This window comes from Penicillium riverlandense (assembly GCF_028828495.1).
Source record: "Penicillium riverlandense strain IBT 135883 chromosome Unknown utg000001l_segment0_segment0, whole genome shotgun sequence".
NCBI classification, from domain to species: Eukaryota; Fungi; Ascomycota; class Eurotiomycetes; order Eurotiales; family Aspergillaceae; genus Penicillium; species Penicillium riverlandense.
This window is the reverse complement of record NW_026643194.1, coordinates 5,513,333-5,530,711: the sequence shown is the minus strand read 5'-3', so window position 1 is coordinate 5,530,711 and position 17,379 is coordinate 5,513,333. Positions and strand designations below refer to the sequence as shown.

Sequence of the window (17,379 nt, the reverse complement as noted above, 5' to 3'; positions counted from 1 at the left end):
AAGCACGAAGAGAGTGGCCGGCGTGCTTGTCAGACCGGACGGGATTATTGCCTGTCGCCAAGATGAAGGATGAGCAGTGGCTAAGCGGGATGTTTCATCGGATCTTGCGACTTTCTGCGTAAGAAGTATAGATAGCTGTTCTGAATTGAAGCTGAAGCATCTATTTGGAAAATGTTCTATATTGATCGAAGATACAGGAAAAGAAGTTTCGTCGTTCGACGGAGAGCTTTTCAACCATGACAGAAACCATTAGTCTTTAAGAGGAGCACTGGGCTCTGATACCATCTGGGTCTCCTTGCCGTGATCCAGATTGACCTCTACATTCGACAAGATCCACTGCATCCCAATGTACGCGTCGGAAATGATCTTGACATTCACCCGGGTGGTACCCACAGCTTCGTCGGGGAACTTGACCGAAGAGCGAACCGTTAGCGAACCACTGCTGTTCTTGCCCTTCTGGTTCGATGTGTTGCGGCTAGAACCAGTTCCGGGCGTCTTCTTATCATTGCTGCCGCCATTTCGATTGGACGGCCAGGATACTCGCTTCAGTCCAAGGAGTTCGCCGTCACTGCCATCTGGCATGGCACTGCAGACAACCAGGAAGAAACCTTCTGTTTGCGGCTTGGGGAACCGAGGTGCATAGATCCTGTACTCTGGATTTAAGCCTGGGTTTCGTCGTACGACAGACACGGTTACACCGCGAGAAGAAATCCCAGCAATTGAAACAGAGAGCTCTGGTAGCTGGGAAGTAGCCCGAGTGAACTGATGTGGAAGAGAGAGCTTGTTAACCAAGGAGGAGACCGAAGCTGCAGGCTGACATGAGAGCGCAACAAGCGAATCAGGAAGTCCCCGAGGTGGCTTCTCAGTGGCGACACCAGGAAGGATCGATAATGGGTGGTCCTCGGGCCACCTAGCCGATTTGATAGACTGAAGCAAAGCCATCAACGTCTGACACGCAGGAAGGTAGCCTAGTTCCGCCATGACATCAATGGAGGCCTGGATGATACGGATACCTTGATCCAAGACTGACGTTTGATCACCGACGTAATCAGAGATGGGAAGGTCAATTCGCGACATGTAAGCCTGCAGCAACAAAAAGGCCTTGACATGAGGGTCCCACATCGGAAGATCGCCCATTGATTCGATGGAAAGCGGTAGGTTCTGGGCCAGCTCGGCATTGATCAAGTCTTCATTGTGACGGACAGGCAACTCATCGAATTCGGTGGCGGAGCACATCCAACTGAGAACATCCTGGAAAGTCGGATCGCGTTTGGCATGAGACATGAGGTAAAGGATAGTCTTGTGAGACAGATAGTAGTAACTCATAATCTTACCAAAGGGCGTAGAATCGACTCCCCCGTGGCAGAGTCAATGAGAACACAGGAGGATTCAGCCAGGTCGTCAAGGGATTTGTCGACCAGATCAATCATGAAATCCTGCGCGATGCTCTGTGCGGACATTGTGTTTTGTTCTTCTGCCGAAATTTCGAGTCCATAGTACGATGGGTTCTTGTGCAGACGACGGAAGAAAAACGTCCAGGTCAGGTAATCCAAGGCATCCTGCTTCGTAGTGATTGTTCCAGCGGACACTTCGGCACCAAGATGGTTATCAAGGACCTTGTGCAATGTTGATTCTACCGGGAAACCAGTATGCAGGAAATGCTTGTAGAAAGCTTTTTTGGAATCTTGAGTGAAGATGCGAGCGATGCCTGAAGTGTCGAACTGCGGACGTCCGGCACGACCGAGCATTTGCAGAACATCAGTCAAGTCCATGTCGCGATACCCTTCGATCTTGGCGTCGAAGAACTGGGTGCCTTTGACGACGACCAGATGGGCGGGGAGGTTGACACCCCACGCAAGTGTGCTTGTCGCAACGAGGATTTGGATCTTGTTGTTTGCAAAGAGCTCTTCGGCCAATTGTCGATCAGACTCGACCAGACCAGCATGGTGCAAGCCAATGCCGAAGTTGAGGGCCTCCCTCAAAGCGTCGTCCTTGACTCGTGCCAAATTTACTTCCAGATCATCCTCAGACATTCGGACAAACCGACGAGGATTATCCTCCATTCCACAATAATTGATCAGATCCTTGGCAGTCAGACGAGTCTGTCTTCGAGAAGCCACAAAGACGATCACCGGTTTCTCAGGCGAGTGATTCTTGATGGCAAGGAAGGTCGGGCGGTTCATCGACTGCATAAGCGGGCAGAAACCACGCTGCTCAGGGAAACCATCAATGAAAATCTCAAGAGGCACCGGGCGAACGGAGTGCCGGAAATTGAACAAGCCTTCCTTGACTCCAAGCCAATTCGCGAGGTCCGTGGCATTGGCGCAGGCAGTTGACATGCCCATGAGTCGAACCGAGCCCTTGGATTGAGAAGCGATGTAGTTCATACGAGAGACAATGATCTCCAGAATCGGGCCTCGATCGCCGCCCAACAGATGAATTTCGTCGATAATTACCAGGCTCACCTTCCGCACGTAATCTCTGGTCTGCCAGCTACGAGAGATGCCGTCCCACTTCTCAGGCGTCGTGATAATGATATCGGCGTCTCGGATAGTCCGGGTGTCAGGGGTGTTATCACCAGTAAGCTCGACTAGCTTCAATCCCATAAGCGCTGTCAGACGTTTGCGCCAGTCTTGCACGCGTTCTCGCACGAGGGCCTTCATAGGTGCAATGTACACAACTTTTGAGCCAGGCTTCTCGCGGAAGGCCCACCACATCGCCAGTTCGGCAGCCACGGTCTTGCCACTACCAGTTGGTGAGCCAAGGAGGACATTAGCCGATGTATGATACAGCAGGTGGAAGATCTGTGTTTGCATCGGATTGAAAAAGGGGAAGCGTTGCCCGTAAATCTCCTCCAATATGGGATTTTTCAGAGCGCTGATTGGAAGCGGCTGGAGATTGAGAAGATCAGTGTAGACGCTCTCCGTGTCTGGTCGAATCAAATGTTGGAAGGAGATCGGGCTCACAGTCTCTGCGCCTAGCCAGCGATCGGAGATCACACGAACGTAGATCTGGCTTGGCAGCGGATCAGAAAGAGGAATGGTGAAGTTGAGTTCATGGTCATCGTAAAGCTTCTTCCGGCTGAGAATGAAATACTCATGATGATAGATCTCGGATGTCTCAGAATTCTCGACCCAAACCCAGAATGACTCCGATGAACCATGATGACGATCGTTCCAAGTGAATTCAGGATAGATGGAAAGGCGAATGCGCAGAACGTCGCGGTTGAGCGGTGCGATTTCAGCTTCGATGCTAATTGTAGGGAAGTCATCGAGCAGCTTCGAAAGTGTCTTTCCCATCTTCTGATTGTGGACTAGCTGTCCAATCTCAGCAGGCTCCATTTCCCTCATGGACTCGACGGAAGATGATGGGAGCTTCTCGTCCAGGTTTCTGAGAACTGGCTGGGGCAGGTCGAATTGGTGAAACGGATGGTCAAAGGGCCAGATTTGCTTCTCAATTGACTTGCAAAGCGACAGAAGGACCTGGCACTGATAGCCCCATCGACGGTTCAGTGCAATCATGAAGATAGCACGGCAAATACGAGCGGCATTCTGGGCAACATAACCTGTGTCCGAAACGAGAGCGAAATCCTCGATCTTTGCACGTGAGATGTAGGATTGCAGCAGGATGTTAGTCTTCGCATGCGGCGAATCATTGCCCCCATCGACCTCAGTCTGCGCGACTTCATCTCGAAGACGTTGCAATTCCTTGGACTCGCTTTCTCGGGCCTGGATATTGTCAAATTCTCCGCTCATACTGATCATTTTCAACACGTCTGCTTCGCTAGCTTGGGGACGCATCATTTCGTTGAAAATCTCGATACTGGTCTGGAGGACGTAGAACTGGCTAGCGATGCGGCCCACATCTTTGGCCCTCAGGTCTTCGGTCTTCTCGTTGAAGATGATCATTTGACTCTTCTGTAAAACCCGTGCTGCTTGGATGATCAATTGACGACGTCTTTGAACCAGCATTGGGTCATCGCGCAACTCGGCAAATTCGATTCCATAGTTTCGTGGCTCACGTCTCATGCGCACGAAAAGATAGGAATAGCCTAGCCACTGCACAGCCTCTGGGACGGACGTGACTGTACCCAGCGAAATCTCGGCGTTCAAGTTATCCACGAGCCGACTAGAAAAACGCGACTCAATGGGCTGCTGCGCCGTAACTGCGGAAAGGTAATGATGAAGCTTGTCATGAGTAGTGCAGATGAAACCGATACCAGTATCTTGGAATTGAGGACGACCAGCACGACCGAAAATTTGCATTACGTCGAGAATGCTCAGGTCGATGAATTTACCCTCCTGTGGGTTGTACAGCTGAGTTCCTTTGATGAGAACAGCAGCAGCCGGAAGATTGACACCCCATGCAAGGGTGGCTGTACAGCAGAGCACCTTGATCAACCCTTCAGAAAACATCCGCTCCATCAGATTCCGGTCACTTCGACTCATGCCAGCATGATGCGTTCCGAGACCACCCGCAAACAGATCTCGCAACTCGCGAGCTCGCGCATGCTTCATATCCCGAAGAGCAGAAGAGTAATTTTCGTGCTCATGGCAGCTGAACAAATCGTCACAGCCGTTTTCAACAGCCATCTGCTTCAACATCCGGGCCGTCATGACGGTGTCCTTCCGAGAATGTACAAAGACCATGATCTGATGGCCTCGTTCGAGCATATCGCGAACTTTTTCAAAGGCAACTTCGTCGAGATTATCGCGAGACTGCTTTGAGCCAGGCTTGCCTTTCACACCGATGAAATGCTGCGCCAGAGGAACAGGACGGAATGATGAGTCAAAGAAGAATAGACCAGCCATCTTGTTGACTTTCAAGAAGTCTGCGACATCGACATAGTTGGGAAGTGTCGCTGACAGGCCGACAATACGAATCAAAGATTGTGTACTCTCCACTTGACGTTGAGTACGGGCGACCAAGGATTCAATAACAGCTCCGCGCTCATCGTGCAGCATGTGGACTTCATCGATGATGAGCAGACGCACCTTCTGAACCAATTCGGTGTCTCCGGTGCTTTTCCGGGTCACCACATCCCATTTCTCGGGGGTGGTGACGATGATCTGCGTTTCCACAATTTCCCGCTTGGTCAGTTGCATGTCTCCAGTCAGTTCGCGGACCTTGATCCCTAGCCATGCCAAGCGCTTGCCCAGTTTCTCTGTCACTTCAGCGGCCAAAGCCTTCATCGGTGCCACGTAAACAACCTTGAAGTCGTCAACCTGAACGGCAAAATCGGTTGCATCGGGGTATTCCAATGGATTGGGGACAGTGTTCTTCCCGACAGCGTTGAGAACCGTCAACATGGCAGCGTCCGTTTTACCAGCACCGGTGGGGGCGCAGATCAGCATATTTTCGTTGGTTTTGTACGCGACTTCGTAAAGGAGACTCTGCATGCGATTCAGAGTTTTGTAGCCTTTGAAAGTACCCCGGCACAACCCATCAAGGCTGGCGATCTCCACCAGTTTCTGACCTCGTCCCAGGGTACCGACCTTCGAGGCTGGGATCTCGAATTCCGTATATTTGGGCTCATCGGTCTGCTTACTGCCAACGGGTAAACCGTACTTCTTTCCCCCAGCGGCGAGAAGATTTCTGGAATCGTGCATCTTGAACACATGAGGATACGCCGGCTCGGATCGAGTCTGAGCGGCCATCAAGGATGCATGTTTGTGTTCAAAGTCTTGGTGCCGCAAGGCCTGTTCCCTCTCTGCTCGCGTCTGCAGTCGTCCAGCCAGCCCATCCGTCTGTGCCTCTAATTTTGGTGGCTTGTCCGACAGGATTGCCTCGCGATGCGCAATCAACTCAATCACCAGATCCAGGTCGTCGAATCCCACGATCTCCGCGAGAGACATCTGCAGTTCTTCATCGTTGCTGTCGGCAGCCAACACGGCGAGAATTTGCTGTGCCAGCTCTGACGCATCCATGCCCGAATTTCGAGTAGCCACGCCTTGGCATTTGTCTTCCAACCATAGTCGGTCGTAGAGAGACGGGGTATGCGTGGGAATCAGACCATCCAAATCCTCCAAGTCGTCCGTCGTTTCATCATCCGAGCTGATAATGTCCCATACATCGTCGACGGTTGCCGGAGAAGAATAGGCTTCGTCGATATCCAAGTCCAGATCGCTGCCATAGCCTGTGGAATCGGGGGGGATCTCCTTGGGAAGCTTGAGATCGGCGATAGCCTGGCGCATGGCGGCCAGCTGGGCCAGCCACTGCGATTCGGCTGCGGCGGTGGCCATGATGTGCAGTGAAGTACGGGAGTCCACCTACTGTAGTAATCAACAAATCCACACACACACAATACATGGACTCATGGAATCATGAAAGCGGTGAGCCATGGCTGCCTCAGGCCTTCATGTGGAGAGCTGCAGCGTCACTTCCCGCTTTATCTTCAGGAGTTCAGGCAGCTTCGGTCCTTCTCTGCTTTGCCACCCACCCTACACCACACGAAACACACTGTCAGACTGTGCGCCTGACTGAATCTTGTTTGGTTGCTCAACACTCGCCCCCGACACCTCCTTTACATCCTCCCTTTGCCATTCTCGGTACTCTGGGTCTGCCCCGCTACCTGTCCTATTCGCCGTCATGAAGATCTTCTATATGGGCGTAGGTTTCTTGTCCTTCTTGTCGTGCTGATCGCAGCTCTGTGGTCCTCTGGAGATGATGCTGATTGTCTTGACGCCTCTCAGGTTCTTCGGAACGACACGAAACCCGCCCTGCAACTATGTGGGGAGAAGGAGCTCAGCAGGTGCGTGTGGTGATCCTGTTCGTCCAGGAGGATATGAGACTGACATCCACTAGCTTCTCCCGCTTCACTCGGCAAAAGTAGGTCTACCTCTACCGATCAGCTACATCCTCTTGTCGATATTAACCACGGACGGTCGGGAACAGCTACGAGGAGTTCCTGATGCTTTTCTGCCGCACGGTTGCCGAGCGCACAAACCCAGGACAACGCCAGGATGTCGAAGAGAAGTCCTATACATTCCACGCATACGGTCGGACGGAAGGCGTGGCCGGTGTGATCGTGACGGATGGAGAGTACCCCGCGCTGGTGGCCCACCAGCTTCTTTCGAAGATTCTCGACGAGTTCCTCATCAAGAACCCGCGCACGGCATTCTCGGACCCGAACCTACGTGAAAATGCCTGCTCCTTCCCCCAGCTCAAGGAATATATCATCAAGTACCAGGATCCCAGCCAGGCAGACAGCATCATGAAGATTCAACAGGAGCTGGACGAGACCAAGATTGTCCTTCACAAGACGGTATGCTCTACCCTTTCCGGTTATACCCTATTGAGGTATTCTAATTCGCCATAGATCGAGAGTGTGTTGGAGCGCGGTGAGAAGATAGATTCTCTGGTTGCCAAGAGCGACGGTCTGTCGGCCCAGAGTAAGATGTTCTATACCCAGGTATGGCAACCCATTTCACAATCCCTTTAGACAATGCGTTGACATGATTATGTTACAGGCCAAGAAACAAAACTCTTGCTGTGTTGTGATGTAGGAGGCGCCCCTGTTGTGCGGCTCTGGATTCGGCGGTGACTTCCTTTTAATCGCGACTTTTCTACACATGTAATCGCATGTCCGTCCTGTTCTGAACCTTGAATTTATGACAGCTTATGTCTCCTAGACCATTGCGCTCTTTAAGTTTGAATTTTTAATCCTGGCTGTGGACTGTGAACAGCTTGTCCTCGCTGGAATTTAGATGCCTAGAGACCTCGCTGAAACAAGCTGCAAGGCAGACAGCTACTGCTTCCTGTTAGTTTCGTGGGCAGAATGAGATCTATATAATGGTTCGCCAGTGGATGCTGAGAAGCCCGGATGCCCGACTGACCCTACGACATACCCCTCGGATTCAAAGTGTCTGTGTTGCAACGTGGCCGTGCATTTTCATCATTTTCGTCATTTTCATCATTTTCATCATTGAAATTGAAATTGAAATTCGATGTCACCTCATCCATAGAGATGATATGGGTTCGATACTCCGAGTAGCCTTGCTCGGCAACGTCTTGTAGCAGACGCCGGTATCTGAATTTGCAGAACGACGGTTTTCTCTTACGCAACAACATCTGAATTCCTCCCCCAATAAGAGGGGGATTTCACAGATCCGTCCTAGCTGAGAGTGTAGCTGAGCTTTTTGCTATATTTGGCCAGTCAGAATTCATATCACTCGGCCTAAAAAGTCAGATATATGCATACATAAACTTGAGAGTAGCTGCTGTAAGTGGTATAATCTGCAAATTCAGTCGGGTTTAGGTCGGAAGCTTTCCCCGAATCCATTCCATGTCACGACGCAATGAGGCGGTCCGGTGAATAACCTGGATAAACTGAGCACTACGACCACATGATAAATTGTTTCTACCCAAGCCCAAGCCATCATCCTGCTCCCTATACTCCTGCGTCCAGATTTACATGGGAACTGGATAGATAAACAAGATGTGAGAGATACTTGAAATGCCTATTTGTTTGATATTTATGTTTCCACTATCCTCTCAAATACAATGTGTTTAACTGTTCAAGCATTTTCTGAAGCACATTCCGCATAATTGCCTGGAGGGCGCTGATCAACAACGTTTTTCTCCATAATCACATCGCTTGCCCAATGCTTAAATGCTCTGGTTGGCAACCGCAAGGCGAACATGCGATCTATCTCCATCGGGGATCGACCTTTCATCTCCGGGATGAAGAGCCACACTCCGACCACACCAAGTAACGCAAACCCGGCCATCACAAACCCTGTCTTTGCCTTGAGGTCCCCTTGATCTGCGTTGTAGAAGTAGGGCAATATAATTGAAAACACCCCGCTGGTGATTCCGCTGACAAACCAACCGATTCCCTGCGTCTTCGCGCGCAATCGTAAGGAGGAGGCTTCGGCCGCGACAACATGCGACGCAGGCCAGATTCCCAAGCCGCAGACAATTGTAACTATCATCATTGTCACAGCAGTATACCTATAGTATAGTCAGAGAGAGATTGTATGTATGTGTGCGTTTCGCGCTTTATACCAGAGGGCACATACCAGATAGTCACGATCGAAGCAAAACAGCCTGCTATACCCATGGCAAACCATAGGACTGTGGCTGTTGTCATGGTCGTAAACGACAAAAACCTTCGACCAAAAGCATTCAACGCCCACAGACTGACGATATTTGCAACCAGCCCCAGCGCAATTCCCAGAATGAGAAAGGTCAAGGCGTTAGTCGATGACATGCCCACTTGCTCAGCGAAGTACGAGGCGTTAGCCAACAATTGCAGTCCGAAAAACTGCGGCAATGCACTGGCAAAGGCCACAATGAGTGTCCTCCGCGCGTGAATTCCCCGGAAACAATCCATATACGTGTAAGACCCTCCTTCCTCCTCCTCTGCGAGAATGGAGAGTTTGATCTCCTCGACGATGGCCTCCGAGTTGATCCCAGCAGTATCAAGCCTTTGTTGAGCCTTTAACGCCTTTTCCATGCGGCCTTTTCGAACCAACCAAGTTGGGCTCTCAGGTAGCACAGCCGCTAGTACAAAAGGTACGGCGGAAAATGGCCATTGCGAGCCGAAGCAAACACGATAACTCTCAGAGCCCGGGTACTTTAGAGAGGTGTACACCACGACTGCACCAACGAGTTGACCGAGAAGTGTAAAGACGGGGAGAAATGCAATAATCGGTCCTCGAAGGAGGACTGGCAAAACCTCGGACATGTAGGTTTGCACAACACAGAGAAGCATGCCGATACAAACTCCCTGGAAGAGCTTGCCTGCGAAGAAAACACCGCGGCGGGATTCAATAGCATCTGGAAGATCCGACACGAAGCAGATTGCCACGGCAACAGCTGAGAAGAAGCTTCCTAGTGCAAGCGCGCGACGACGACCGGCGCGATCTTGGAAGTAGCCTCCAAGGATAGCCCCGACCATCCAACCGATGGGACTAGCAGCATTCCAAAGAGCAAGCCAAGTCGCGGGGATTATGAATTGTCCGTCGAGCTCCTTGCCATATTTATGTCTTTCCTGGTGTTAGTTGTGATCTCAGTGACAAGGATCGAGGAACGTACTGAAATGCCGGCATAGCAGAGACAGTGCCCACGATGACAAAGTCATAGCCATACAGTAGAATGGCCGAGCTCAGAGCAAGATTGTAGGCGACTATTTTGGGCCATTTCTTCAGCGATTGCCACAGTGGCACATATTTGGGTTGTGAGCTGTTTCCTGAATCTCCCATAGTAAAAGAAGTGTGCGCCGAAGCAACAGACAGGGAATGGAAAAAGGGAAACAAGATAAAACAATCAGAGCGCGTGATATAGGCTACGAAACGATCAAGCGGGGCGGAAAGCACCGAGGCATCTTTTGAGATGCAACCAGCCTCGACGCGAATACGCCTTGGCTCTGATGGAACATCATCAAATCAAAATCCAGTGAATGCAAGCGAAGGCCGTTGTTCGCGCCAACTGTCGCAGGCTGTGCCGATCCCCCCAATCACACGCCTAGCCCCGCACGGAGGTGCCAAGTGCATTGACGAGGGGGATTCGAAGCGAGATATCAAACATGGTGCAAACTCATTCTGTGTGGTTAGTTGTCCGGGTAGACGAATAATGGAACTGCCTTTCTCTAGCTTTCCGACTATACTTGGGTCGTGCTCATCCATTTTCCAGCTTGGCTGGCGGGCCGCATTGTTGATGCGGAGTTCATTTTGCGTAGATCGTAGATCGGAGGTCTTACTGTTCTGGGGTAAATTGTGCTCCACAGGCTCCACACCAAAAAAGAAACGGAGTAAATCCGGGGGACTTGCAACAAAAAGAATTGGCTAATCAGATTGACACTCCTGTCTTCTTCCCGCAGGATCACTCTTACTCTACATTGTCATGCTGCGGCAACATAGGCGCAGCTCTCTCCGGCTGCGAACGCGCATCCCTCCTTCTCTGCAAATCTCCTAGATGCGCCTTCACCTTATCGATTTCAATTTCTAGCTCCTTCGTAGTGGCAAGTCGGTATTTCAGTGTCAGAATCGCAGCTGAAAGAACAAGGAGCCCGATAGAAACCAGATAAGCCCACTGGCCAACCTGTTGGGGATGTTCCTGCGATGGACCGTCGTTGTAGATGCACCATTCAATCCATGCGACAAATGCGATCACGGTGAACGGACTGACAATCATACTGAAAAGGATTCCAAAGAGAATCATCATGTCGGTTAGAACATGTAGGAATGCGTTCCAGAACCGGACGGTCAGGAGCGGTCGTATGCGCTGCCAGGCCGAACGCTTCCGCTGTGGCTGACCATTCTCTTCTCTCTTGGGGGAATCTAGCGCCTGTTGTTCGGTGGTCGCTTCGCGAAGCTCCTCTTTGAAGCTGTTCCAGATGCTCTTCCTCTCTCTCCAGATAATAACGATATGGGAGGACGGGATCCGGGATCGAAAAGGCAGGAACTTGAACGTGAGGAGCAGGCAGTTGAGAATGACGCAGAGAATGATTAAGCTGTAGATGTATCGCTTTGAATAGATGACCTTGTTCCAGAAAAGGTGTGGGTTGGAGACTTCATAGCTGGTCGTTCCAACCCAAACATGCAACGATTCCTGCTCGCGTAGAATTTGACTGGAATTCATGCATGGGTTAAAGCAGGTATCGCCGAGCTGGCTCCAGAGCGTGATATTTGAGAAAATTTCCCGAACACTGGTGTTCCACGTCGAAGTCCGCCAGGAGTCATGCCATCCATCACTTGAGGTCTCTCCCAGCGGTGGCAGGTCTGGATAGCAGAACATGTACTGAGTCGGAGTTTTGCTCAGTTTCGGTGCGTAGACCAAAGCGCAGATAGAGCCAGCCAGCATGAGAATGTTCCAGATGTAGAAAAGAACATTTCGGGCTCGCTGATGAGACAGGATACGCGACCAGCATTGTAAAGGGAGAAAGACCAGGTAACCCGTGACAACGATTGCCAAAACAGCATCCGAATCTAGTTCCAGAGCACCAGGCTGGACCATGACCTGGTTTGTCTCCGTCACCAGTTGAGGAAAAGCAGACCACAGGCTTGAGCTATTCGAGACACGAGGGATAGTGACAGGTCCTGGGTCCTGGGGTTTAGAGGGACTGGCGACCAAGATGAACGTCTGGATTGCCGCAACCCCGGCGTACGTCGCTGCCGTTCCGAGGAAGACGTCGGTAAGCCAGCCAGTCCATCTCGTCACGCAGCTGGCCAGGAGGAGCGCGTAGAAGAGGTACCGAGGACAGGAGTTATAGAGGGTGCTTATCGGGTAGAAGCATATCGCTTCTTGCGCGACGAATAAGGGATCACGATGTGAGTGATCCATTACGAGGGGTCGATAATAGCGGTGGAGGAGAGAATTGCATGATGGAGTTTTGGGAGTTTTCAATGTTTGTGTGGGAAGACAAAATTCGTTTGGTGCTACGCCGGGCAGGCTGCTCTTTTTCCTTTCTTCCCTCAGTGGAGACCCTCCCCTTTGGGTTTGACGTCATACATTTACAACCAACACACTGCGGGATGGAACAATGCAAGTATTTCGAGGATATTGGACAACGACTAGCGATGGATGTGGGATTGTACCCTACAGGGCTGGTCTCAACTCGAGTTGGAAACCAGTCCAGTCCAAGGAACTTACAAAACCTCATAGACATCAATGGTGACATGGCTCAGAGTCTGCGGGCGATGAAGATCCCCAATGAATACCGTCCGGTTCAGCCAGTCGTGCACTCCATGCTGCACCTCAAAGCGTGGGTTGGTCCTGGCATACCACTCTGTCTCTTCCCTTTTGCCCGATTCCGCTGACGGATCTTTTTGGAACTTTCTCACGAACCCTTCATTGATAACATCGATAAGAACACCATCGGCTGTCTGGATGGCATATTTGGCGAGCACATGTCCCATCCCGTCGTCGCGGAGGGTGTTCCAGTCCCCTCCGCCAGGCAGAATGGTTGCTTTCAGTTTTGGGCCATCAACATGCCCACCAATAATGGGTATAAAGCGCTGATGACCGGTGACGGTGTTCCCAAAATCTAGGGCAGGTGATAGATCAACATGCAGTGTGAAAGCATGCTGGAGACTTGGAGACATGACTTCTCTGCGAAAACGCACAAATAAAGGATAATGGAGACTGACGCAAGGAATATGTCCTGAATAGGATTTCACGGACACAGAGGAAAGAGGTGAGACATGCATGTGAGATGAGGGGCTCGGGAAGTGGCCCGCTAGTAACAAGACCTCCAAGAGATACGCAGTGGGGGTCAAGAAAAACGCATCGTGGGTGAGGTGCGGCGCTAGTATAGCAATTGGCCTCACGTGGAATAGGGCCAAATATCGTCGTTTTGGGTTTGGATCCTAAGTGGCCTCTTTGATGCGCGGATCGGTCCGTAATACATGGGGATTTACCAAAGTGACGGTTAGATGTGATTGTGCAGGAGCGATCGATTCCATTTTGGCCTTCGATCCTTACAATAGATCGTACACCATTGGACCTTCTCGATTGTAGGTGATGGAAAAGAGGCTTAAGTCGTCTAATATGTACTTGGGCAGCAAGGATACTAGACAGTATTACTCTGTTGTACTTAAGGCACAATTATTGATTAAACCAAGCATATTCTGTTCGTACATGTTCAATAGAAATTGCAAAGAGAACGCTCAATCATCCCCTGTCAAATCCACAAACTCCAGTTCGGAAGCTTTCCTCTTCACGCCCGCAATTCGCTGTGAGCTGAAGTTACCTCTATTAAGTAGGGCACCCAGCGGGGGTGGTTGTTGAGGAAATGCAGGCCGTTGTCGTTGAATTGTGGGCTGTGCCACCCCAACTCCAGCTGAAGATTGACCTGAATTGACTCCGAGACCCTCCATGCGTGTGATTTTCTTGTATTCTCTTGCCAACAAGAGAAAGAGTTTGTCTTGGTCGAAAGACTGTATCTGCCGCATGGCTTCGGCCTTCCTGGCTTGCCATTCTTCCCGAGCCCGCTTGATCCGAGTGAAAGTCTTGGTAACGATCAGTTTAAAAGGCGCTGGGTAGGTCCGTTCGGTTTCATGGGTGCAATCAACCCGAGCGTCGTCAAGGGTTCTGTGTATATGGTGTCTGCGCTCCTTGCCCAGAGGAAACCTACCGACTGTTCGGACAGGGTCTTGGAGGAAATTGTTGAGACCATGGCAGTCCATGCAGCCACATGGTACGGGTTGTCGAGCCAGATTTCTGTCGTCTTTGCCAGGCTCTCGACCGACGTAGTTGTCGAGGTAAGCTCTCATAATGGAGATAAAGATCTGTCGGTAATATTGCGTGGAGAAAGGAATTGAATTCGACTCCATGACTGGGATGATACCGTGTAGGAAAGGGAGCCATAACGTGTGGAACGCCAACTTCTTGACCTTTGGGGCGTCATCAACGAATTTCAGGGAGAGATCCCTTATCAGAGAATCATCGTTAAGGCCGATGAGCGTACTAACGAACTTTGTCAAGTGTTTGGCTGTAACTGGTGCAGTCTTCCGTTTTGGTGCAGATTCGAGGGGCGGCTTGTAAGGAAATGGCAGTGCCTTCGCTGGAGGCTCATCATCATCACAGACGGTGGAAATGTCGAGTTCACGAATCAGCGATTTAGCTATTTGGCTGCACAGTCCCATGCCTTCTTCAGTAGGAAAGGCGCCTTCTGTGGTGCGCTGATGTAGTCGAGATAGGAAAGAAAGGGCAAAGGACGAAGCTCGAAGCTTGTTCTCCATGGAGGGAAGCACACTAGGCGGGCATCAGCACCGTAATCGAGATACGAATAACAGTGGAGAAACGCACAGCCTCACTAGGTAGTCCAAGTTATGATGTTCTGCGACCATGTCGACCACAGCGTGTCCATCCCGCTGATCCAAAGATTCCTGTGAACGTAACATACTTAGGGTTTCATTATGGAGCTTGTCTACCCATTTTCGGACATCATCCGGCATTGGTTCAGCTAGAGGAACAAGGCGCGAGACTGCTTCATGTCGCTGCCAAATCGTAGGGAAGGCTAGGATGGCACGGAACATACTGTCATAATTAGCATGAAAACTAAAAAGGTCAGAAGACTAAGACCATACCTATCTTCAATGCTGTCGAAAGTGACCTCTCCAGCTGCAATTTGACCTCTAGCCCACTTGAAAAAGTCAAATGACAGTGTTCCCTCGTGATTTCTGGCGGCCTCTTTCAAAAAGTCATAATCCTGCAACCGAATAGCGGCTTGGAGGACCTTAGCAATGACGTCGTCAGGGAGAATTGTCTTCGAAAGACTCTCCTCATCTTCGCTCCAGATTTTCCGGCAGAGTTTCTTCAAGGTCCTGAACGAAGACTGGTGGTCAGATGAGTTCAATGAGGAGCCGGCAAAGTAATCAATGATGGTCTTGTCATTCTCCCGGATTTCGGCCGAGTAGTATGAGCCTGTCTTTGGAGATTCCATAAGAAAAGAAGTAGTTGAATCCCGAGGCACTACGGCCACAGCCTACCGCATGTCAGATTAACCCTTCTCGTCGCCCAGGCTGCAAACCTACCGTGACCCGGTACCAATGCGTTGCTTCGGGACCCTATAATCAGTCAGCATCATTCTTCTTGTTAACACGAACCAACTCAGACGTACCCAGTTTCCCTGGTATCCCAAATACGACTCCTCTGGATGAATGTCATCGAAACAATCTTTCTGAAGAACCTTGGTCTGGTCCAGCAGCAGCCCTTTCACTACCTGACGACCATCCAAGTCGACCAATGTCTTGATCGAGTATTCAGTGTTGCAAACTTCGTCGATAGGATGGTAGTCGTCTTCATCCGGTCCCCGAGGTGAATATCCGTACTTCGGACCCCACCTCGATGCGTAGTACTCATCATTTTCACAGGTACCCATTTCTTTCTTTTCCAGCACAGCGAGGAAAATATCTACCGGCAGCTCAGATGCGATTCCTCTCAGAGCCTGGACGCGGACCAGGTCGTGGCTTTTAAGGGTATTGAGGGAGATGCTGGCTTCAGTGTACTCGTGATCGAGCTTGTAGTAGACATGGTTCAGATCCCGGTCATCCTTTTCCTTCAGAAGCCACTGCTTGATAATCTCACGTGCCGCACGCGTTTCTGCACTCTGAAGGCCGGCTGATGGACGCGGCTCCGAAGGATCCAGAACAAGATTGTAGGTGAGAACCCAACGATATCCCGAAGTGACAGGAAGAATTTCGTGGGAAACGTCTGAATACCAAGAGACAAAGGAAGGTTGAGCCTCCGATGTCTTGAAGATCTTCTTCTCCCCACCATGCTTCACAACCACGTCACCTCCTTCATGGGGCGACGGCAGGCAGACCACAGCTGTGGCAAACATGCCAGGAACTTTTTCAGTGCTATAAAAGGCTTGTGAACGATTATTCAAGTGATATTCTGAGCAAGGACTTACTCGGTGTGAGCTTTGAACATAGCACCCTTCTCATAGAGCAGCATCTTGTACAGTTCCGCAGAAACTGGTACATCGACACCCAATTCTCGAGCTGCGCGGTTACAGACAAGCTCGATATAGGCACTCCAACCCGGACTCTTCAACTCGAATTGCTCGGGGTCCAGCTCCCAAGTGTTTCGCACGGACGTGTCAACAAGGGTTTCATTACCCTTTCCATATGGTGCCTGGCGCGCCTTCTCGATCAACCGTCGGGCTTGTGGCTCGTCCAAGGGCAGAGTGATTGCACCGACATCGTGTACGTAGGCCTCCGGGTCGAGGGATACACATCGACCGTACGATGCAAAGGTCCCGGGGGACTGGATAGCATCGAGGGCCTTACGAAGATCACATTCGAAATTCGTGTAGTAGTTGTTGGTGCTCAACTCACTCCCTGCATCGCTGCTCTCTCCGTCTACCATGATTTGCGTGGTTTCGAGGAAGCTCTTGATTTAACTTCGCTTGATTAACTTTCCTGTCGTGACGCGTCGGACGCGTCGGTTGATTGCCGTACGTATCGATAATCAAATCTTTATTGGTTATTGCCAGTGCGGCAGCGATAACGAGTTTTGGACGGAGAATGCGAAATTGGTCATGAAGAGAGGAAGACAGGAACTAAAAATTCTAGACAACAAAACACGAAGAAAAGGGGAAACTTGAAAGAAAGGAGGTCGAACCTATCAACCGTGCAGGCTTCCAGAGCAAACAAAAGTAACCAATTATGCTATGCGCGCATGGGGTCCGTTAGGTATCCGTGAGGTATTCGTATGGAGAATGTATTATCTGTCTACTGCTCGAGATGCAATGGAAGCGAATTCATTTAATCCACCACCATAACGAGATGGGTTAGACAGCGCTTCTATCCCTTCTTATCTATCTTACGTCGTCTCCGCCTATCCTCAAAGAGAATAAGCCCATTATCTCCTCTACGCAAGCGAGTGCTCACTCTCGAAACTACAGCTACTGCCCAATGCCAGATACAG

At 50.6% G+C, this 17,379-nt stretch overlaps 6 protein-coding genes across 6 annotated transcripts; 1 reads left to right on the top strand and 5 right to left on the bottom strand.

The window, feature by feature from the left end:
• Window positions 1–249: 249 nt before the first annotated feature.
• On the bottom strand, window positions 250–6,242 carry N7474_002235 (RNA helicase SLH1; the record flags this gene model as incomplete). The annotated part of the gene is made up of 2 exons (XM_057193650.1): window positions 250–1,299; window positions 1,335–6,242. 2 exons carry the CDS (start codon window positions 6,240–6,242, stop codon window positions 250–252), a joined length of 5,958 nt encoding a protein of 1,985 aa, XP_057058603.1.
• A 346-nt stretch (window positions 6,243–6,588) lies between these two features.
• On the top strand, window positions 6,589–7,505 carry N7474_002234 (palmitoyltransferase YKT6; the record flags this gene model as incomplete). The annotated part of the gene is made up of 6 exons (XM_057193649.1): window positions 6,589–6,609; window positions 6,693–6,751; window positions 6,805–6,828; window positions 6,895–7,264; window positions 7,319–7,411; window positions 7,470–7,505. 6 exons carry the CDS (start codon window positions 6,589–6,591, stop codon window positions 7,503–7,505), a joined length of 603 nt encoding a protein of 200 aa, XP_057058602.1.
• Window positions 7,506–8,516: 1,011 nt separating this feature from the next.
• On the bottom strand, window positions 8,517–10,205 carry N7474_002233 (uncharacterized protein; the record flags this gene model as incomplete). Its single annotated transcript, XM_057193648.1, has 3 exons — window positions 8,517–8,952; window positions 9,021–9,989; window positions 10,039–10,205. The coding sequence occupies 3 exons, from the start codon at window positions 10,203–10,205 to the stop codon at window positions 8,517–8,519; spliced, it is 1,572 nt and encodes a 523-aa protein (XP_057058601.1).
• A 625-nt stretch (window positions 10,206–10,830) lies between these two features.
• Window positions 10,831–12,285, bottom strand: N7474_002232 (uncharacterized protein; the record flags this gene model as incomplete). The annotated part of the gene is made up of 1 exon (XM_057193647.1): window positions 10,831–12,285. The coding sequence occupies one exon, from the start codon at window positions 12,283–12,285 to the stop codon at window positions 10,831–10,833; it is 1,455 nt and encodes a 484-aa protein (XP_057058600.1).
• Window positions 12,286–12,590: 305 nt separating this feature from the next.
• On the bottom strand, window positions 12,591–13,046 carry N7474_002231 (DUF3237 domain-containing protein; the record flags this gene model as incomplete). The annotated part of the gene is made up of 1 exon (XM_057193646.1): window positions 12,591–13,046. The coding sequence occupies one exon, from the start codon at window positions 13,044–13,046 to the stop codon at window positions 12,591–12,593; it is 456 nt and encodes a 151-aa protein (XP_057058599.1).
• A 564-nt stretch (window positions 13,047–13,610) lies between these two features.
• N7474_002230 (2OG-Fe(II) oxygenase) lies at window positions 13,611–16,818 on the bottom strand (the record flags this gene model as incomplete). The annotated part of the gene is made up of 6 exons (XM_057193645.1): window positions 13,611–14,697; window positions 14,752–14,982; window positions 15,033–15,430; window positions 15,480–15,512; window positions 15,566–16,307; window positions 16,361–16,818. 6 exons carry the CDS (start codon window positions 16,816–16,818, stop codon window positions 13,611–13,613), a joined length of 2,949 nt encoding a protein of 982 aa, XP_057058598.1.
• Window positions 16,819–17,379: the final 561 nt, after the last annotated feature.